General features: G+C 37.8%; 3 protein-coding genes across 3 annotated transcripts; 1 reads left to right on the top strand and 2 right to left on the bottom strand.

The window, feature by feature from the left end:
• The first annotated feature begins 139 nt into the window (after positions 1 to 139).
• Positions 140 to 1956, top strand: LOC106374309 (paired amphipathic helix protein Sin3-like 2). The gene has a single exon (XM_013814366.3). It carries the CDS (start codon positions 282 to 284, stop codon positions 1542 to 1544), a length of 1263 nt encoding a protein of 420 aa, XP_013669820.2. The 5' UTR covers positions 140 to 281; the 3' UTR covers positions 1545 to 1956.
• Positions 1957 to 3162: 1206 nt separating this feature from the next.
• On the bottom strand, positions 3163 to 4338 carry LOC125579964. Its single transcript, XM_048743884.1, has 2 exons — positions 4064 to 4338; positions 3163 to 3262 (listed from the first exon to the last, which is right to left on the bottom strand). Exons 1-2 carry the CDS (start codon positions 4336 to 4338, stop codon positions 3163 to 3165), a joined length of 375 nt encoding a protein of 124 aa, XP_048599841.1.
• Positions 4339 to 19066: 14728 nt separating this feature from the next.
• LOC125579963 (transcription factor FAMA-like) lies at positions 19067 to 21852 on the bottom strand. Its single transcript, XM_048743883.1, has 2 exons — positions 21782 to 21852; positions 19067 to 21670 (listed from the first exon to the last, which is right to left on the bottom strand). Exons 1-2 carry the CDS (start codon positions 21850 to 21852, stop codon positions 20959 to 20961), a joined length of 783 nt encoding a protein of 260 aa, XP_048599840.1. The 3' UTR covers positions 19067 to 20958.
• Between the last annotated feature and the right edge of the window lie 1108 nt (positions 21853 to 22960).

Below are 22960 nucleotides of genomic sequence, written 5' to 3'. Positions count from 1 at the left end.
CCTGATTCGAAAATTTGCAATTGATAGCCTACGCTTCCATCACCAAAGCTAGGAAGAGGAAGCCGATTGGTAGAATGGTGAGATCGAAGGTCGATCCCGCGGTTCTAGGGTTTATCGTCACTTGCGGGCTAGATTTAAAGGATTCGACCGAGGTTTTACTTTTATTACCTATATATACATATAGTTCTCCTTTTTTTCAAAGTTCTCTTATAAATAAACACAAGTAAAAGCGGTGATTTAAATAACTTTTATCATCCAATATATAAGGAGATATAATAGACATGACTACTCAACAGCATCGTTATAAGAGTAGTCGCGTGCGTAACGAGGAAGAAATAAGATTCAAAGAGAAAGGGATGGTGAAGAAGAAGAAGAAGAACGCGCTCGAGTTATGGAGTATCTTCAAAGAGAGACTAACTCCGACGGATTTGAAGACGCTCACCTCCTTGCTGATAGATTCTAACCGCAGAAGAATCGACAAGACCCAACTCATTGCATCTGCTCTGGTTTTGTTCAAGAAGGACGACTTTCTTCATCGATGCTTCACAGATTTTCTCAACAAGCCTCAAGAAGAAGATGAAGAAGAGGATGAAGATAAAGCACTCAGTGAGGTTGAGGCTGAGTCGCTCAAGAACTTCTGTAAGATGGTCAGTAAGGGACTGGGTCCTTCCGAGTTGCTAGAGTTAGTCTCCTCCGTTAAAGACTTTGGTAAGAAAAAAATCAAACTCAGCCAGTTTCGTAAGTCTCTTTCACTTTTGTTCAAAAACAATGGTCAAGAAGATGAACGTGGAAAGACCCAACAAAACGTTCAAGATACGGGTCTTGAACTTGAAGAAGGTGAAATACGAGAAGATGGTCTTGGGGTTAGGGCTAAAGTAGGTAACAAGTCGAAAGAAGATCAAAAGATTGGAGCCGATGCTGCTGAGATTAGGGTTTCTGAGGAGCGAGAGTTGGTGAAAGACGTAACGCATGGCTTAGACAAGATGGATTTGGAAGGAAAGAAGAGAAGACTATTGCAAACTACTGAGAGGTCTCTGAAGAAAGCAAGAACCTCGTCAAGGCAGTTAGAACGAGTGACACCGAGCTATAAGCTTATCCCTGAGGAAGAACAGTGTCCTGTCTCAAACAAGGTACTGAACAACAAGTACGCTGTGATGCAATTTAAAGGTGCTTCGAGACGTAAGAAACTGAGCAAGTACGAAGAAGCAGTGGCGAGATGCGAAGAGGACATGTTTGAGAGTGATATGTTGATGGAAGCTCTGAAAAGCGCAGTGGAGAGTGCGGAACAAGTTATAAAGGAGGAGATGAGCCTGGAAAATCTTGGTGTGAAGTTCTACAGATGCATCGAAAGGCTATACCGTGGAGATATGTTTGCAGTTGTAAGAGAAGACCACAAGACGGTTTTGCCTGTGATCTTAATCAGGCTGAAGCAGAAGCTGGATGCGGTCAGAGTTGCTCGGGAAATATGGATCCCTATGTGGAAGCAAGTCTTTGAAGATAACACTATAAAGCAAAGAGAATCTACTACATTTAGACGGCGATAAATGTAACTAAGCAGGTTTACTTTTGGTTTGATGTCCCACTTTATGACACTGTGTATTTCATGAGAGTTTTGTAAATACAGGAAAGGCAGATTTTTTAGCACAAGAAGAACAAAGTCTTCAAGCAGATCAACCCAAATCTCTATACTCATAGTAATGTTGATACAAGAGCCTACAATTTATATTTCTTAGGCAGCTAATATATTAATTAATGCATTGCGTGTAACTACACTTCTTTTTTAGAGGCCGGTCTACATTGGAAAATTCCAACAAGAAGACGCTTTTGAAGTAGAATTAACGTTTAACAGCAAATCCAAGTAGAAATTCCTGCAATTCCATATCAAGCTCTATTAAGTTAGCTTATATTTGCTGGACTTAAAGACAATATAATGATCGAGTATCAAATTGTCAAAAAGAAAATGGATATACATGTAGGTCTGGGCGTTCGGGTACCCGTTGGCATTCGGATCGGGTTTTTCGGGTTTTCGGATTTTCGGGTTTACGCTTCTAGGTCCCATACTAAAATTTTATTAGTACGGGTCGGGTTCGGATAATAACACTTCGGGTTCGGTTCAAAATTGTATTGCATCATAAAACCCATAAAGTAATCATATATCGTACGGATTCGGGTTATATCGGTTCGGTTCGGATATAACCAAAGTAAAAAACAATTTTTTTGAAGTAAAACATTAAGAAAAACATCTAAGTTAAATAAAAATTAATCTATCACATATAAAATTGATAAAATAACAATAAAATGTTAAATCAAGCATGAAAAAATATGTATTGTCTTATAGAGAGTAGACTTTTTATTTCAATGAGCAAATTATAAAATACTTATTTATAACTAATTGTGTACTTAAAGCATTTATTAGAATTTTAATATTTATTATTATATATAATATTACCACAAATATTGAATTTAATAATTGGAATACTTATATATATTTCAAAATATTTATATTGACTATTAATTTCGGATTTTTCGGATTACCCGTTTGGGTTCGGTTAATAACACTTCGGGTTCGGATATTTTTTGTACCACCCTACAAGACCCGTTCGGATATTTTTACGTTTCGGGTCGGATAACGGGTCGGGTTTTTCGGTTCGGGTTCGGTTCGGATATCGGGTTCCGGATTTTATGCCCATGCCTATATACATGGTTCACCAAAAGTTCACTCCTTGAAATTGCTTCACTGTTTTTCTTTTCTTTTGTCCTCTGACAAGCCATTAGTTGAAAATAAGATGATTTTAAAGGCTTTTGGACAAATATTAAACCTTGTGTCGAAGTCATTAGTACTGTTGCGGCCCTGGCCACTATCTTTTGAAGTAATTTTTGTTCTTTCGACTTGCACTTGATCTTATGGTCAAGTACTTACCATACATCATATTATAAGTGATAAGATTCAAATAAAAACGAAAGTTACTAGAGAAAACACACAAGCATAACGACAACAACAACAAACAAATGATGAGGAAATTCAGCCAAAGACAACAAAGACGCAACAAGAACAAAATATGATCGAAACTCAGATCACGTACAAAAGAAACTAAACACATCTTAATGCTAGAAAGTAGAAACCAACCATCTTAATTTCTCTCTCACTCTCTCATGGAGACACTAGACCACCTCCTGAAACTGAACCTCCACCATTAGCTCCAACACCAGGAAAACCCATTGCACCGCCCAAACCACCAAACGCACCGGAGCCACCAAGAAGCTGCAACATCCCGAGTTGTGATATGTGAAAAGGCTTAAGAGAATTGATTTGGCTACCTATGTCACCAAAGTTGACTTACCTTTTCCGTCACACATCCGTTTAGAACTCCAAAGTTAAGCGTGCTTGAGTTGGAGTAGTGGAAGGATGGGTGACCTATCGGGAAGTGATTCGCGATACCGTGTGAGTGAGGCCAAAGCACGGGGAAAGGTCGGGTGGTGATTGCAGGGTCAGTAAACAATGATTTCGAGCCTTCAGAAATTAACGGACCGACCGTCGGATGGGATGGGGCCCACGGGTCGAGAGAGCGGACGTGGGTGGCCCATTAGCTGTGGGCGGTCGGGGCGTTACAAGTGGTATCAGAGCTGGTTAGCCATCTCCGTTCTGACCTGAGAGGCGTCTTGAGACCTGTCATGGAGCGCAACGAGGACGTTGCGTTCTTTGAGAGGGGGTGAATTGTAACATCCCGAGTTGGGATATGTGAAAAGGCTTAAGAGAATTGATTTGACTACCTATGTCACCAAAGTTGACTTACCTTTTCCATCACACATCCGTTTAGAACTCCAGAGTTAAGCGTGCTTGAGCTGGAGTACTGGAAGGATGGGTGACCTATCGAGAATTGATTCGCAATACCGTGTGAGTGAGGCCAAAGCACGGGGAAAGGTCGGGTGGTGATTGCAGGGTCAGTAAACAATGATTTCGAGCCTTCAGAAATTAACGGACCGACCGTCGGATGGGATGGGGCCCACGGGCCGAGAGAGCGGGCGTGGGTGGCCCATTAACTGTGGGCGGTCGGGGCGTTACAGAAGCGGTGTCCCGGATGGAAGCGGCAACGTCATACCAGTTCCACCAGGCATCCCCATGAATCCCCCAACTCCTGCAGCACCGCCCACTATGAAATTCTTACGGTCGTCTAGAGGGGCATTGAAGGTAGGAGACTCAGCTTTGGTAGGAGAAGCAGCTCCATGAACAGGTAGAGTCTGAGTTTGCTGCAAGTTGCGAGCACCTGCGTGGACCAGAAGCAACGTAGCTGCACAGAAAAGCACGAGATTGGTGAGTGATGAGAAACTCATGGCCATTTTTGTTTTTCTCACGGCCGATTGTGTTTAGAATTTTGAAAAGATATTGAAGCTGTTACGGGTCTAATTTGATTGCTTAGATGCATGGTTTGGAATGGATTATATAGAAGAAGAAAAGAGGTACAGATTACAGTTGAGGATAATAAATTGGATATAGAGACATAAATTAAAGAATGACACTGTTTAATGGCTTGTCTACAAATTAGCTTATTGGTAATGAGTTTCCACTTTTATCCAAAAATGGAATGGTTATATATGTGGATGGGCTTGGTAGGTCGTAACTTGATCGACTCTCAGCAAACTATACGCAAACTGAATATGCAGTGTTGCTCATTTTAGACTATAAAACACAATCACATTTTACAAGATTGAAGCGACTGTTTATTCATATGTCCCCAGCGGCTCTAAGTTTATAATTTAAAATCTCTTTTTTTTTGCTGTACAAAAATTATATTTATTCAGTTTAATGGCTTGAAGCTTCTTTACTCCTTTTCTGTCTTGCACTTAACCTTCTTTTAACTTTTAAGTTTCATCGGTTCTATCACGTTAAATTCGAATCAGACTGAAACCAAGCCGAACAATGCTAGTAAAGTTGGTTGCTTTCGTTGTTTCCTTTTCAAGTCTACGAATTGTTTAAAACTAACGAGAACATATACAATTGTTTTTGATACGTTTTATTTTTTGACTATGACATTTTGACTCTAATTAAAGTTGTAAGCCAATTTCCAAGACGCTCTGTTTGAATAGCAGACCCTGTGCTAATTGAAATTTGAAACGAAACAGTACTTTTCAGTAATCTATAGCCAATTGCCAATGCTACACTCAATAAAAGCACTTGTTATTAGAACAGTTTTTGCTTTACCTTGGTCGACTTTCTCTTTGTTCACTTCTATTTTCTTCCAAGACAGAAGGCTAAGTTTTCAGGTAAAAAAAACAAAGCCAATTTATGATGGTCTTTTTGAGGGGAACAATATGCAATTCTTTTGATTTTGATTTATTTCAGCACATTTATGATGGTATTACCAAGAGGTAAACGTATATAGTCATTAATTCGGTGAAGAAGGGTAATTAAGCACTAAGTAGAGGTAACAAAATTCTCTATATGCAGGAAGGAATAAATAATATACTGATGATTTTTAGCATTTTTTGATCATTTAGACAGCATTTAGATATTGTTTAGGTTACCTAAAACTACATTTATCTATATAAGGTATTTAAGTGGCTACTTGGTGAATTAGGAGCTATCAGAGTGGATTAGAGACAAAAGGGCATGATGCCATTCTTTTAAACTCGCAGCAGCATTCGACAGCGGTCAGTTGTAGATATTGCGAAAGGTGTATCGATCGATATCCCTATAGGATCATCGATCGACACTTTCTTGTGAACAAAAGACGACAGTTGAGATCCAAGATCTAGTTAGTTAACCAGTGGAACATTGTCATCGCTGATCACTGTGATTAAGGAATTGAGCTCTAATATATCATGCATGCAACTGTTAGGCATCTATATGATTATAATCTCCAACACCTGAATAGAAACCCTGCATCTAATATCTTCCAATAAGTTACACCCCCAATCATCTTGTTAGTCGAGCAATAGACTTGCTCAATTAGGATTGCTATTTACTTTTAAACCATAAAACAACAAACACTTATAATTAATAATTTGACTAGATTTAATAGGTTCCCTAGCTCCTTGTGGATTCGATCCCTAAGTACTGTAACTGAACCTCTTATTTGAGAGAGTAATTCACTCCTTAGGGTAATTTGAGTGGTATCAAATTTGGCGCCGTTGCCGGGGATCTTTGATCGCCATTAGATTTAGTGTTATTAATTCTTATTCTTTTCTCTACCCCCATTCTGACACAAATTTTTTTCTTGTCTTTTCAGGTGCATGCCCAGCAGTACCAGAAGCAACAAGGACAAACACCTGCTATTCTCAGAAGATCCTGCTCAGTTGGAACGAACGATCCGCAAAGACCAACGTTCCACATCGCTCGATGCAGCAGCTTTCACGTCGACCGATTCTCACACCCAACCGTCGACCGACACCCGACCTTCATCGTCGACCGATCTACATCGTTCGACATCGATCGATACTACACCGCGTACATCGATCGATCATCAGTCGCGGAACATGGTTGCGATTGTTATTCTCAGACAGGACGAGAATGGAAACCTGTATGACCAGGATGGTCATCTGCGTAATGCAACATGTCAGAAACTAGACGCTCAGGGGAATGTAATCCCTGATACTGATGCTACAGGAGCTGCTCAACCTATAGAAGAGGCTGCTCGACCAAGGGCACTGGCTGATTACAATCGTCCAGATGAGTACTACGCCAACAGATCTGCTATTCGACTTCCAGAGATTCAGAAGCAGAATTTCGAGCTGAAGCCTCAGTACTACACACTAGTGTCGCAGATACCCTACTCTGGGTTACCGCACGAGCATCCTATGGACCATCTAGAGAGGTTTGAGGATCTTATCGCTGCTATTCGTATGGATGGAGTCCCCGAGGACTACATATTGTACAAGCTCTTCAAGTATTCTCTGACTGGAGAAGCGATGCACTGGCTTAAGCAGCTACCCACAGGGTCTCTAACATCCTGGGCCGACATCAAGAATGCTTTCTTGCGAAACTTCTTCGATGAGGCACGCGCTGAAGACTTGAGGAGCAAAATTGCTACATTCGCGCATGAGACTGGAGAGTCTTTCAAAGATGCGTGGATCAGATTTAAGTTCTTCCAGCGAGACTGTCCACACCACGGATTCAACGAAGTGCAACTGCTGAGCACTTTCTTCAGAGGTATCACCTTGAGGTATCAGATGGCTCTTGATACAGCTAGCGAGGAAAACTTCAACACCAGGAATTCGGTGGAAGCTTTGAGACTGATAGAAAATCTAGCAAACAGCAGCAGCACCAAGAACACTGACTTTGAGAGGAAGAAGTCTGTTGCATCCCTAGGGAAAGAGCAGATGGACGGAGTTATAGCAAAGTTAGATGTGGTTCATGAGCTTCTTAGGAAGCAGGTCTGCTCAGCTGAAGGAGAAGTAGCTGTAGACATGGAAGGAGAAGAAGATGTGAACTACATTGGAGGTACTGGATTTCAGAGGTCTGGAAACAAGGGTGGAAACATAAACTTCTATGGAAATGGTCAGAGGAGTAACCAGAGTTCACAGTTCCAGAAACCTTTCAGCAACAACAGCAGAGACTATGGAAACTCATTTTACCAGAATCCACCACCACAGACTCAGGAAAGCAAGATTGAAGCAATGCTTGACAGAGTTTTGGAAGGACAACAACAACTCACTGTGGACTTCAATGGGAAGATAGATTCCGCCTACAACAGTCTGAACACGAGAATTGAGGCCTTAGGGACTCAGGTGAGGAAGCTTGAAATGTAAGTGGTTCAGACTAGAGACACTGTAAAGAGGCAAAAAGACTTGGCTAGAGAGGCAGGAGTTGAGAAAGCAAAACACCATGTAAATGCCATCATAGATGATGATTTCTGGCAAGTGGTGAAGCATGAGAAGCTTGGAGAAGGAGACTTCGAAGTTGAAAGCTCCATGAGTTTCGGCGGATCACTTTGGTGTCGATCGATGTCAATGGGTGCACATCGCTTAACAGACCATGACGAAGATCGATCAACGGATTACTCTAACCATCGATCGACGTCTTCTGCTGAATCGACTACGGAGTGTAGTGCAGTTCGGATCATGACTCATGAGGAATTCGCAGAAAAACATCCTCACCCACCCCCCCTCTCTACGTCAAAATCGATCGACGACATGAGCCATCAGTCGACCGACAGAGAGAGACTGAGATCGATCGACCCCCCTCACCTCCCATCGATCGACAGACACCTCTCACCTACCGAGTGCGATTACCATTTATTGATAGTGACCGAATCAACGCACTCAGACCACCACCTAAACCTTTAGCAAACCCACCAGAACCTACAACCAACCCTTCAGACACTACACCAGAGCATATGAAAGTTGATGAGACAACTGAAGAAAGAAGGTTAAGGAAAAGAAAGGAGAAGCTTCCTAAAAACCTTAAGAGGAAATCTAATGAGAAGGAGATGGATGGTTTCACTAAGTGAGTCCTCAGAATCCCAGTGGAGAAACCTTTTGATGAAGTTTATTACACACACCGGTAGTGGATGCTCTTCAGAGAGACTAAGGAGACTGAGGAGGACATTAGAAGAATGTTTCATCAGGCCAGGGAAAGGATGGAACTAAGGATCACATTGAAGAAGAAGAGTGATCCTGGGAAGTTCGCAATACCATGTGTGGTGAAGGGTATTGAATTTTCCCATGTACTTTGTGACACAAGAGCATCAGTCAGCATACTACCTAGGGTTATGGCAGACCAGCTGGGTCTGAAAATAGAGCCTTCATCAGAATCTTTCACCTTCGTGGACTTTTCAGAAAGAAGCTCAGAAGGCATCATAAGAGACCTTGAGGTACAGATTGGTAATGCCCTTGTCCCAATAGATTTTCATGTCCTGGACATCAAGCTTAACTGGAACTCTTCACTTCTGCTTGGAAGAGCTTTCATGGCTACAGTAGGAGCTGTATGTGACATGAATACCAACAGATTGTGTCTGACACTGATAAATCCAGACGTCCACTATGACCTAGTTCGAGTTGTGAGACAACAGGTCAACCTCGTGGAGGTTGGAAATGATCTTGGCTACATTGCAGCATGCCATTGTGGAGCAGAGTACGAAACAGAGTACTCGGAATCGATCGACACTCACACTGCGTCATCGATCGACTCCAATGAGTCACCGACGACCGATGAACACTATCCCACGTCGCTCGACGGGAAGCATCCGATAGACCACTTCACATTACCAGATCAGTTTTATCTAGACTTTGCCTTTCAACAACCCAACAAAAAAGGACGTGATGACTATTCCATAGGCAGTTGGGCAGACAGTGGATTCCATGAAAGTTTTGCAGTAGAGACTGTAATTCCTTCATCCAATGAGGATCCTACTGAGGAGTATGATGAGGATTACTGGAAGGAAAGAGCTATAGAGATTGCTATGCAGGTTGAAAGATATTCAAGACATTCCTTAAACAACACGTCTCCACCATCGATCGACAGAGTCTACTCAGCATCGGTCGATACCCACCCTCATCCAGCAAAACGATCTTATGCATCGATCGATACCACACTAGGTACATCGATCGATATTAAAGCCACCGCCTTTGAAAAGGAAAAACCGAATATTCCAATTCCAAGTAGGTTTACCAATACCTATATAAGGAGTTTTGCACCCCAGATTACTTCTCACGACACCATAGCAGAAAAGATGAATGCTCCCACAAAAAAATCAGAAGGAACATCAAGGAAGAGCATTCGATCCAAAAACCTTAATTCAGCAGACAAACGTCTACCATCGATCGATACTCCAGTATCAACATCGATCGATTCTCATTCTAAACCTAAACTTTCTTTATTTACTAAAAAGAATATGAGTATTGATTACGGTTTTCTAACTCCTGATGAATTTGGTATTTTCAGGGACCCAGATGGCCATGCAAGAGCTATAGATGGGATAATTCTACAAGTATCCAGAGAGGACATAGCAGATATTCTTCAGTTGGCCAATGGACCAGACAACTTGTTTATAAAGCAACGCAGCATTCCAGACAACATCCCAACTATTCTAGACCAACATCCAAGGGCCGACACAACAGAAATTGGTTCACACCAATCGTGCCAACCAGTAGGCCAAACATCGATCGACAAGGATGCTCTTACATCGTTCGACAGGGCACCTTCACCATCGATCGACAGACGTTACGAATGTGGACGTCGCGCTTATGACATCTATGGAGCCAGAAAGTTCAGATGGGAACAGAAGGACGAATATGGTGTCTTTAGAGATGAGTCTGGATATGCAAGGAGCGTAGCTGGTGAGATGATCCCTGTTACCATGGACAACATTAGAAAAATTCTGGAGAGAGCATCCCTATTTGAGGAGAGTCACATATGTCTTTCTAGACATACCACTTCTTTCACACCTACAAAACTGACACCAGAGATCTACACCAATGATGAGATTAATGAGATGGTGACTAGTATTTGTGGAGCTCAGGAAAAACTAGGAGATGAACTCAAGACATTGGTAGATGACACTTATCAACCTTTGGACAGAGGTTACAATGAGCTTTTCAGAAGTATGGCACAGATGAGGACAGAGATTGAGAGTATGCAGCACATTCTTGAGAAAGAAGCTACGACATCACCATCGATCGACGCCAACAAAGCAACATCGATCGACATCAAGCCACAGACATCCCAAATTCCTGCAGGACCGGAAAGTTTGGCAGAGAAAAAGGATGAATGGGAGATCGCATACATCAACACGAAGATTAACGACGTATACAACCCTCTCAACAACAACGTGGATTGGTTAAGCACGATAATTGATTTGCTACAGCAAGATTTGGACACCATTCACAAGAAGGACCAACAACCAGCCACATCGATCGATATCTGCACCATCACATCGATCGACAGCAAGTTCGCAGCCATGGAAGATAGGTTACAAACATACGAGGATATGCACGACCGTTTCACCTCACCTATCATGCGATACTTGGACACCTTGTCTACACAGATGATGAATGTCCATAGGGACATTGGCACGCTTAATGATCAACATGATTTTCAGGAAGAATGTTCAACATCGATCGATAGGTTCCGCAGGGCATCGCTCGACGTCAAGAAACCTACAGAACATCTTCCCTACACAGCAGCAGAAGTTGATCAGATCACATCAAAGCTTTACACAGCTATAGACACCATGGATGACCGGTTTGAGAAGCGGTGTGATGACATCTACTTTCCATTCGACGTCAGACTCAGTGGACTGGATAATCATGCAGAGTGGTTACAGAAGGAAGTCAAAGCCATTCAGAGGCAATTCACATCTCAACACCAGATATCAGCATCGATCGATAGTAAGGCACCAACATAGACCAATAAACACTTGGTCGCATCGACCGATAAACACTTGGTCGCATCGATCGATACCACGTCTACACCAGACGCCGAGCAGCTGATACAAAACAAAATGGAGTCAATGCATGAGGAACTGAAAGAGCTATCAGCATACGCCTACGACAAGATAGGATGGCATCAGTTCTGCATTGAAAACACCCAAGAAAGGATACAGAACATCTCAAATGCAATACATAAGATGGATGAGAGATGGACCAGAAATGATGAGGCCACAAGAAGTTTCATTGCAGCTTGGTCCAGAATGTGCAGAGATGAGGTGGATGCTTGTTTCCCAACAAGTAGCTGTCTTTCCACCAACTAGCCATACACCTCCACAGTCAAGATAAATGACTATAACAAAGCGTTGAGTGGGAGGTAACCCACTATTAGGTAATTTTAATTGGTTTTCTTAGTTACTAGTATTTACTTTTATTTTCATTCTTTCAGATTTATTGCAAGACCCAAGTAGGATGATTACCATATAGACCGTGGACGAGACGTCGACATCGATATCGATCGACCTACAATCACATACGACGATCGATGCATACCGATGCACATCGATCGATTCCCACTCCGTTCAGGTTTATCTTTCTAACTTGTTACATTGAGTACTTATGATTTAGTTTCCACCATAACTCCGACTGTGTTACACTGGGACAGTGTAATTTAAGTTTGGGGGAAGGTTTACTGATATAATTTATTCTGATTCTTATAAATTTTTTTAAAATAAATTATGCTTAGCTATGTGAAAGGGACTATGATCTTATTATTGATTTATACTTGAATGTCTAACCACTCTTTAGCACCATTCTAGATTTACTGATTGCAGATAGTACTAAAGATGCTAAAGTGGATCAACCTGTCAACTATACACACTTGCCTTGATTGTTTGAAGGAACCAAAGCTGACCTCCAATACTAAACCTGACATAATCGCTTGTCTTGGGGCTTGGTATACATGGAATCGGATTTTTCAGACAAGTCTGGAAGGTAACGCCTTGTGTAGATTCATTTATTACATTTCCTCTCTCTATTTCGACCCTAGAGTAGTTAGTTTTTATCAAAAAAAAAAAATCCGAAATTTATTACTTAATTAGGACTTAGGATTTAGTTAGGAGGAATCTGAACATGACTTGGTGGCTAAAACCTTTAAGGCTTGATTCATAAAGATTTCAATAAAAGAATTCGAACGGGACTTGGATGCGGCAATCTTCAAGGCTTGCTTCACAAAGAATTCTTGGATATAGGTCAAAAAGAAGTGAACATGGCTTGGTGGCAACCACCATTAAGTCTTGATTCATGGAAGTCTGTCCGATCTTGGTCACTGATCTTGCAATATAAGCAGACTTTGACTCAAGAGAGAAATTAGAGAGAGAGAATTTAGGAACTAAGTTTTACCTGCAGTTGCAGATACTTGTCTGAAAATCCTTGCATCCTGTGATTGATACTCCCAAGGTAAAGCATTCACTTTTATATTTATGCTAAGAAATGAGGTTAGTAGAGGGGAATGTCAGACAGGATTTGCTGAGTTGTAGACTAGTTGAATTTGGTTGCTAAGCTAGGATAATGCATAATGTGCTTTTGTGATTAGAACTTTTTAGATGTGGTTTGCGAAATTGTAGATGTGATGATTTCTGTGTTTTAAATCTATAAGTCCCTGCTGTTTTCAAACCTCTTTCAGAGAGACTGCCTGTTTGTTTTGCTTGAGGACAAGCAAAATGGTAAGTCTGGGGGAGTTGATATACCATGGATTTGACCCATTTTCATCCATGGTATATAAGTATTTTACTATCTATATATTATATATTCTATCCTATTAGGTATGTTTTCAGGTTCAGGAGTATCTTGGAGTAAAGTGATGATTATGGAGCATTTAGAAGCTTAAAAGAGGTTTCATCCGAGCTGACCATTAGAGGTCGATACGAAGAAGAAGCAATCGTTCGACGCACATCCAGTGCCGTCGATCGATACAGAAGAGAAGCCTCGACGATTGAAGATTATGATCGATCGATGTACATCCTGTACCATCGATCGATGTCGAGACGCGAGATGCGCGACTTGGTTCCAGCCGACTTTAAACCCAAGGCTTCACCAAATTACAAGATTACTCCTGACGAGTTTTTAACCTAATAGTTATATACTTGCCTAAGTGTTAGGAGGAAAGAGAGCTTTTGGCCACCATTGTATTCTTATTTTCAGCAGAGAGTTTTAGGAGAGAAAATCATAGAGAGATTTGTGATTGGAACTCCATTGATTTATCCATTCTCTTCTATGCAGTTTTTATCTATATTTTGTGTCATGAATTGTTTAGCTATGTCTGAGTAGTTCACTTGTTAGATTCAGGGTTCAAATAGGTTAGAGAGATTAGCCCCAACTATAGATTTACTAAGTTGTGATATTCATTGATTGATTGTTCATTAATGCTTGTTTTAGCTTTGCTAACTAGAACATGAACCTAGGAATTAGCATGAGTCAAGCATCCTTGACCATCCTGTCCTGAATCTAATCTGTCATGCTAGGACTACTAGAGAGATGCTAACCGCTGATCTAGGAGATTAGTAAGCATTATCAACCTGCCCCTAGGGCTTAGCTAGAAGCATCGATCGATATTGTCTTCTGACAATCGATCGATATTGCGAAAGGTGTATCGATCGATATCTCTATAGGATCTTCGATCGACATTTTCTTGTGATCAAAAGACGACAGCTGAGATCCAAGATCTAGTTAGTTAACCAGTGAAACATTGCCATCGCTGATCACTGTGATTAAGGAGTTGAGCTCTAATATATCATGCATGTAACCGTTAGGCATCTATAGGATTATAATCTCTAACACCTGAATAGAAACCCTGCATCTAATATCTTCCAATAAGTTATACCCCCAATCATCTTGTTAGTCGAGCAATAGACTTGCTCAATTAGGATTGCTATTTACTTTTAAACCATAAAACAACAAACACTTAGAATTAATAATTTGACTAGATATAATAGGTTCCCTAGCTCCTTGTGGATTCGATCCCTAAGTAATGCAACTGAACCTCTTATTTGAGAGAGTAATTCACTCCTTAGGGTAATTTGAGTGGTATCAAATTTGGCGCCGTTGCCGGGGAGCTTTGATCGCTATTAGATTTAGTGTTATTAATTCTTATTCTTTTCTCTACCCCCATTCTGACACAAAATTTTTTCTTTTCTTTTCAGGTGCATGCCTAGCAGTACCAGAAGCAACAAGGACAAACACCTACTATTCTCAGAAGATCCTGCTCAATTGGAACGAACGATCCGCAAAGACCAACGTTCCACATCGCTCGACGCAGCAGCTTTCACGTCGACCGATTCTCACACCCAACTGTCGACCAACACCCGACCTTCATCATCGACCGATCTACATCGTTCGACATCGATCGATACTACACCGCGTACATCGATCGATCACCAGTCGCGAAACATGGTTGCGATTGTTATTCTCAGACAGGACGAGAATGGAAACCTGTATGACCAGGATGGTCATCTGCGTAATGCAACATGTCAGAAACTAGACGCTTAGGAGAATGTAATCCCTGATACTGATGCTACAGGAGCTGCTCAACCTGTAGAAAAGGCTGCTCGACCAAGGGCACTGGCTGACTACAATCGTCCAGATGAATACTACGGCAACAAATCAGCTATTCGACTTCCAGAGATTCAGAAGCAGAATTTCGAGCTGAAGCCTCAGTATTACACAATCATGTCGCAGATACCCTATGTATAGGCGCAAACCTAGGAATTCCTAAAATATCTCATCTGCCAGGAATATGGGCCAGCTTGCGACCAGCACAATACGAGCTGGGTTGGTCGATGAAGGAGCTTGGAATGGAGGAAGATGGAACAAAGCTCAACCTATACCAGGAGAAGGATTTTCATCAACCAAATGGGCATGAGGAACATGTCGGATTTGGTTTTGAACGAGGCCAATTTGAGATGGTCGAAACCAAGTATTTCCAGCCCATGAAGTAGATATCAAACAAGTTGATGATACACTCTTATTCTCGGTTTGGACATAGACCAGATCTAAGACTAAAGCCCTTGTGGAATCAGTTGGAGATTTGGTTCATTCCGTGCAAGCTGAAGAGATCATGACCGCTTCAGTCAATGTGCTGACCATGGTTCAACATTTCGATTTATCATTGTTAGAATCACACTTTTTTCATCAGGTAATTTTGAAAATAGATGTTGCTTATGGTTTTCAAGACATCCAAAAAAATCGAAATAGAATACTATTAACTATTTCATTGATGTAAGCTAATTTATTTCCCATCAAGAAAGGCTCTTAGAACAGTCGCCAACTAGTTTTATGAAACTTCGGATATTGACCCAACTTTTTGCTGATAAATTAATCCAATATTGAGAAGTACTATCCCACGAGACGAAACAACGCCCCATAAATGTAATTGATTCTCACTGCTTGCTTCACTTTGTTATAAAACTTGAATTTGTTATTTTCTTTCAAAGTTGTGCCATTTGTTATGACATGTCGTAATTGTTTAACTAAATCATCAAAGAGTAGTAATATAGGTCTAACCTTTTGTTAGAACACATGTAATATTGGCGAATATATATATTTTTTACATTTTCAGTCAAATTTTTAAATTTGATATATATATATATAATTGTAGGCTTATGAACTTAGACTGAATAGTCCATTCAATTGAGGTGTCAAATCGTTTTAATGTTTTATTAGTTAAAATGGACTAGCTCATCTTCTTAACTATTTTTGGTGGCCAACATTTAAACTAATACTAGAATATGACCCGCGTTGAAACGCGGATTATGTTTTTCATCATGAAATCAACAAATATAACTATGTATTAAGTTAATTTATTATATAAATTTTTTGAGAAGATTGTTTTTTGTTTCTTTTATTTTAAAATTTATTTGTAATCGTATTTTAATTGGTAACAATAACATAACAAAACTTTTTGACTGTTGCATGGATTTTATCCTGCTATAAAATAATAAAACCTATCTTTAGTCAAAAAAAACTTCCATTCACCAAAATTAACCATTTGTATAACTAAACTTAGAATAACTAAACCAAAAATAACTGTTTCATTAGCAAAAATTAACTATAAATTTTAATTATATAAATTTTAATTATTATCATTTTGAGGTTAATATTTAGATTTGGTTTCTAAAATGTTCTGATATGGAATATTTCCTTCACATGTTTATTGATATATATAAGATTTTACTTCAGATTTTAAAACTATTTCCTAAGTTATGGTTGGATGGATACAATAAAAGTTACCATACAGATTTTTGAAAAACAATTACTGTAAAAAATTTACTGTAAGAAAATCATAATAGAACCATTTCATTAACAAATTAAACTAATTATATATTTCGATAATTAATATGGTATTGCTTTTATTTACCTTATTTAGCATATTGTTTATTATCCTATTTTGTGGTTATTGTTTATACTTTATACCTAACCTTATGTATATTTTCTTCTTTTTAATGCTTTTAAATATTTTCCTAAAAATCATCCATTTATATTCAATATACGCCCAAACATTTAAAATATTAAAAAGGAATATTTTTGGTAACAATATTTCGAAAATATACATAACAAAATCTGTAACAGATTTGTTCAAGTTGTTTTTCAACTCTGGTTATTATTAGAATCATCAATTGTTTTTTTTTTTTTTGCTAAATAGAATCATCAATTGTTCACCATATCAAAATGGTTCAAATAAGAAATAAAAAGTTATACAGCTTCAGCTAAGAATAAAACAGCTCAAAAATGAAGAAATGCAGAACAGAGCACAGAGAGCTCCTTCTCCCATAGTTGAAAACCATCATTGAAAGGACTTTACGATTGTCTTCTTATTGAACACCAGCTTTTGAAAAAAAAAAAAAGAACACCAGCTTTTGAATTAATTGTCTCTCGCAGCCATCTCGGACCCTTCCAAGCAACATTAAACTGATGTATGTGATCCCTTATAACCCTTTGAGCGATTTATGTTGACACAGTCTTAAGGGTATTCAGTGTATGGTCAAGAGACCAGAATTGAATGAAGGAGAGGCCAATCGCTATTCCTTTGAGAAGGTAACGAAACTGAGAAAAGAGATGAGTGTGGAGCATAGCTCTTCCCTTGCGTCACACATTGTCGACTTAAAGATGATCCTGTGGTATGTAAATGTTTGGATTAATGATGAGTTTTTGCTTATATAATCGTTTAGATCTGATTAGTATATCGTATTGGTTAATTTCTGTTAGTGTTAATGGGATAAATATTGTATAACCGAATTGTAAAAAATGTTAAATTTATTTTTAATAAGATGTGAATAGGTCCAAAACTTAAATGACAACATTTTTAAGTAGATAAAAAATAGGACCTTAAATTAATAAATTAGATTTTGTAATATACAAGAGATAAAAAAAATTAATCATCTGACAAGGGTTTTCAACATTTTACATATTTTGATAAAACAATATATGAGCACCCATAAGTTATAAAACATCAATTATAAATTGCCATACCAAATAATGGAATTATATAAGAAATTACTAATTTGTAATATTTTACATTTAGCAAGTTAAGTTATTCATAGTAAAATATTTATATCAGTCTAACTATAAGATTAGCTAAACAATCTGGTTATGTTCATAATTTTTTGTCAAACAACTGATCGTTAAGTAAGGTTTTTAACTATAAGATATTTTTATCATTTATAATTGTTTTTAAAATTGGAATCATAACATATATATACGAAACGAAATTTAAAATTTTAGTAGAAGCGATTGTATAATTAACTTTTAATTTAATAAATAAGATAAAAAATAATAAATATATAATTATAACTATATTATGCTTACATTTATGATTATTAAAATCTAGATGGTCAAAATGTGATCACGTGATTATGATTCATATTTTAATTGTATGTTTAGTCTAACTTACTTTTACTCAATTTTAACATCTTATATATTAAAACAGAAGTCACAACCTTGATTCGTGTGTGATTTTTTTTTAAAATGGACCTAATTGACATATTCCTAAAAAGTCATGTCACATTTAATCTCTAATTTTATCATTTAAATTTTGGACCTACCAAAATTTTTTATTAGGCTATCAATAATTGGATTTAAACAATACATGATTCATTGGATTTACAGATAGTATAAATTAAATAGATATAATTTAATGTTGTAATACTATACCTCCATATGTTAATCATTTAAATATTTGTCGATGTTAACTTTTAAAATTATAATGATTTTTTTTTAAATAACAAAAATCATATTATCTAACAATGATTAATCTTTACTACATTAAACCAATGAAAACAAATTTTAAACTATATAGTCTATTTTTAAAATTAAACAAAAATTAAATGTTTAATTATTTGCTCGATAATATAAATCTATGAAGCGAAAATTTTAATTTTTTAAAAAAATTCTAAATTTTTGAAATGTTACAATATCTTTGAATATGACAATAAAATAATATTTTACTAATCTTTATTTATATAGTTACGTTTTTAATAATGAAATAATAATCCAAAAATATATATATAGAAGAAGATACAAATACATGTGAAAGTTTGAAATAATCTATTCAATAAAAAAATATACCGTAAACTTATTATTTTTTAAAAATTGATAGACACATATATATTATAATATATACTAATTTAGAATTAAAAATAAAATGTTTATATAAAAATAAATAAAAACAAAAATCCGCGCGGTTGCGCGGATCGAGATTTAGTTTTCATTATTTCATGATATTTTTCGTAGTATAATGTATGACCAATTATTTCCATATAATGATTCTAAATGTATTCTATTTTCATTAATATTGCAATAAAAGATATCAAAATGATAATCCACCGTATTTTGACCTTGGGTTTCATGCTTCTACAGGAAAAAAATAAGATTGTTTTTAACATTTAGCACCTAAAAAAAAACAAATTAAGCGAACATGCCACAACATAAATTTTAATTAAGTCTTGATGCTACACCAAATCTAACACAATAAAATAATGACATCTAAAATGTGCAAATAAATAAAACAAAAGGACAACCAACATGCATCCAACACAACTTTTGTTTTTAAGGTCACCAACATAAAATTATTAAAGTATCTTTAAGCGAAATAGTATTAACATAGGGACAAATATGTAAATCCTTACATGATAGTACTTCCATGAATAAAACTAAATATTTGCTGAATGGAACTGGCTATGTCTTCCGCCGTAAACTTCGTTTCACTTGTAATCTGCACATGTTTACATCGACCTCATGTTAACCTTTAGCAGTTACTACATAAAGAGGTTAATGAACAAATATAATGTATTTATTTTAGGCCCTTAAATAATGTGTATCTTAGTGCCACAGCAAAATTGGTAATTATATTGGTACTTAAACGCCTATTAGTATTATTATATGTAAGCAAGTGGAACTTGCCTTGACAATGAAGGAGTAGAGGACGGTTTGTTCCATGGTAGTGATGCTAGTGTGAAGAATAGAGAGATGGAGATCTTCCAAAGCAGCCATAGTCATGAGTAATTGGCCTGGTCTTCTTTTTGATAGTATTTTGATCATGGCATCAAACCCTAGTAGCTTAACCTCCACGTCAGCCAAACATGACTTGTTCTCCGTCATCTCCTCCAGAAGTCCTCCTCCGCCCTCTAGCTCGGTTATATTTTTGGTAATTATGAGCGGTTGAGTTTGGTTAGCTACCCTAGTTACGGGGCAAGAAGAAGGATTTGTTGGCCTGGTCATGCCCCTTGTTTGCCTATGACCGGTTTCTTCCAAGATTCTCCGACGCTTTTGTGATTCCAGACACGGTAGGAGTTCCTCGAGCTCTCTTACAAACTCTATTACACCTCCTATGATCGAGGCTTTGTCTCCCTATTATATGCATAACATTCAGTTTATTTACGTATAGTTTGAGACGGTTTTTTTTTTTTTTAACACTGAAAGAATACCATTCAAATCCAAAGGCTGATACAGCCAAATGTAACATGGTGGACAAAGGTCAACACCTATCAAACAGAAACAAAAAAAAACCAACCCAATAGGGAGGAAACACTAATATGGAAAGATTAAAAGATGAAGCTAAGACAAGGAGACAGCCACTAAGAATCTAGACCCTAGGAACGTGGCTCCTAAGACCAAGGTCTAGGCTTCTCCTGCAATCGCGTGCTGAAGCCAAGATGGACCATTCCGTGCTATATAAGATTGGTACCGATGATCAGAAGTTACACTCTCCGCTATTCTCAAGGCTATAGAGTTTCTTGCTGGGAGAATGTGGTTGAGGCTCCAACCCCTCAAAAGATGTAGTTGAGATCTGATAGAATATGACACCCGAGAGGATTCAGGAGCACATACCTGACCATCCCCGTTATATAATACGCGCCGTGCGTGAGCACAGGAAGACTCAAAAATTATGTTGTCAAGCCTCAACGATTTCATACTCTCAACTGCCCATAAAATTGCCCAAAGTTCAGCTTCTTCAAGTGATTGAATCCTAGAGTAGGAGCGTCGACTATGCATAAGCACACTCCCTCACAAGGTTTAGTTGTACATATATATTTATGAATATCATACCCTTTTAACGTAGGAGCCAGGCATGAGGGACCTGAGGACACGTAAATGCTCGTTCATTTGCTTCCTACGTTTCCTTTCGACCATGATACGAGTCATACGTTGGCTTTCCACTTCTTCGATGGTCTTGCTTGTTCTAGCTCTCTTCCTCTTGCTGTTCACCTCCTTTGTTGTAACATTATTGTTGTCCCTATCTTCATTTTCTCCTCCTCTAATAAAACGGAGTCGCCTGGAGTTATTGTCTTGGTCTTCAAGAAAAACGCAGCCAATGTTTCCTCCGCACTCACCTCCCTCCTGAGGCGTCCTATGAGAAGACATGAGATGCTGGGTTCGAATATGGTCCTCTATCCTTTCCTTCAAGACTGGGAACTTCAAGAAGCAAACCGGATCAAACCCGGTTTCTTGAACGGCTTGGTTATTGGTCCGGTTCAACGCCAATTTCGGACCGAAGTCTGCAAAATGCATCATGTCTATAAATGTCTTTTTATCAAAAAAAGGCGTTGCTCCAAATTCGGAAGGGGACAGTTGATGCGGCTGCTGTTGTAGCATTGGTTGCTTTTGCGGTTGAAGGTCTCCGTTGAGCGTATAGTCTATCATACCGGAGCTGTTACTGTCATGACCGCCTAAGGGTTTACCGAAGAAGTTCGATGCCTGAGAGGAGTTGGGTAATATACATAAATTTAAAATATATATGCGAGAAAAATTAATGCTTGAGATGGGAAGAACGTACGTACCGAGTAATATTTATCCATTGATATTCGTACTTTTCTTTTCGCCAAATGTTGATATTGTACTTGATTATAAACGTGTTATGTCTAACTTCTTGATCACTCCAACACGACCTAACGACAATAATCTATGAGCTTCAGAGTCAGTTGAAAACATATCCATGAAAGAAAGGAAAAACACACGTAGAACACAAGTTATTATAAACCTAAACAAATATGCATATATACATGCATGTCTATACAAATATTTTCTCAAACTGAAATATATATATGAAATATAATTTAACGGTTAACATCACTAGAAAATCCTGTAACAAAAAAAAAAGATTAACATCACTAGAAGTCAGAGGCGTGCTTAATGTACATTTAAAAAGACCATTGCCTTAGACCCCCAAGAGATAATACGAATTATGGAGCCTCATTTTCATGAAATATTGTGTATCATACTGATTATAGCTATACAACATTAAATTATATTTGTGTTCATCCCAAGTTTGACACCCTAAGTTAATTTTAGTTTTACTTGTTTTCTAAATAAGATTTTAGGAAAACAAATTTTTTTTTATCTCGTCAAGTTTCCAAATCAAAAATATGTATCTCCAAACAGAAAATTAAAAAATATAAATAAATAAATAAAAATACAAATGTCAGTTAGTTTTAAATATATTTTCTATTCAATTTGAAAATTAAGGATTTAAATATACTTTCTACAATTGTGTCATTTTCATTTTCTCTCACCGGTATCAAAATTATGTTTGAAAACATAAAAAGATAAAAAAAAATCAATTATGATTTTGTTAGGAACCTAATAAAAAAGTTATTTAAAAACTAAATTATGAAAGTCTAGTGAAAGATATATTTTTTTGAACTGAGGCGAAAGTGAAAGAGTTTAATAAAAAGAATACAGACATTTTTATTTTTATTTTGATTTTTTTTCTCATTTCAAAATTATATTACAATATTTGAAAATACATATATAGAAAAAGGCCCCATTTTCTTCATTCGCCTTAGGCCCCTCGGCACCTAAGCAGGGCACTGTGTTTAGTATGGGATGTATTAAATGAAAGATAGCTGGTCTTGTATGACTTACTAGGGTTTACGAAATATATTAAAAACACAAGACGTGAAAGAGTAGAAAGATGAAGGTAAATATGATCTTTGTGTATTAATTGAAGAAATGAGATGCCTTATATAGAAAAGTCAAAAGTGATCTCACATCCTTTTTCAAAAGAAAAAAGTGATCTCACATGTCTATATGTGTACACAAGGTT

This window comes from Brassica napus, chromosome C1, assembly GCF_020379485.1.
Source record: "Brassica napus cultivar Da-Ae chromosome C1, Da-Ae, whole genome shotgun sequence".
NCBI classification, from domain to species: domain Eukaryota; kingdom Viridiplantae; phylum Streptophyta; class Magnoliopsida; order Brassicales; family Brassicaceae; genus Brassica; species Brassica napus.
The sequence above is the reverse complement of the archived record's forward strand: the minus strand, read 5'-3'. Positions and strand labels throughout refer to the sequence as shown.

Bases quoted from the DNA above. Each gene is read 5' to 3' on its own strand.
- LOC125579964 (XM_048743884.1), bottom strand. From the start codon at position 4,338: ATGGCCATGAGTTTCTCATCACTCACCAATCTCGTGCTTTTCTGTGCA. The intron at 3,263-4,063 runs GTAACGCCCCGA...GGGATGTTGCAG, and splicing joins CCATCCGGGACACCGCTTCT to CTTCTTGGTGGCTCCGGTGC.
- LOC125579963 (XM_048743883.1), bottom strand. From the start codon at position 21,852: ATGGATATGTTTTCAACTGACTCTGAAGCTCATAGATTATTGTCGTTA. The intron at 21,671-21,781 runs GTTAGACATAAC...TCCCATCTCAAG, and splicing joins CGTGTTGGAGTGATCAAGAA to CATTAATTTTTCTCGCATAT.
- LOC106374309 (XM_013814366.3), top strand. From the start codon at position 282: ATGACTACTCAACAGCATCGTTATAAGAGTAGTCGCGTGCGTAACGAG.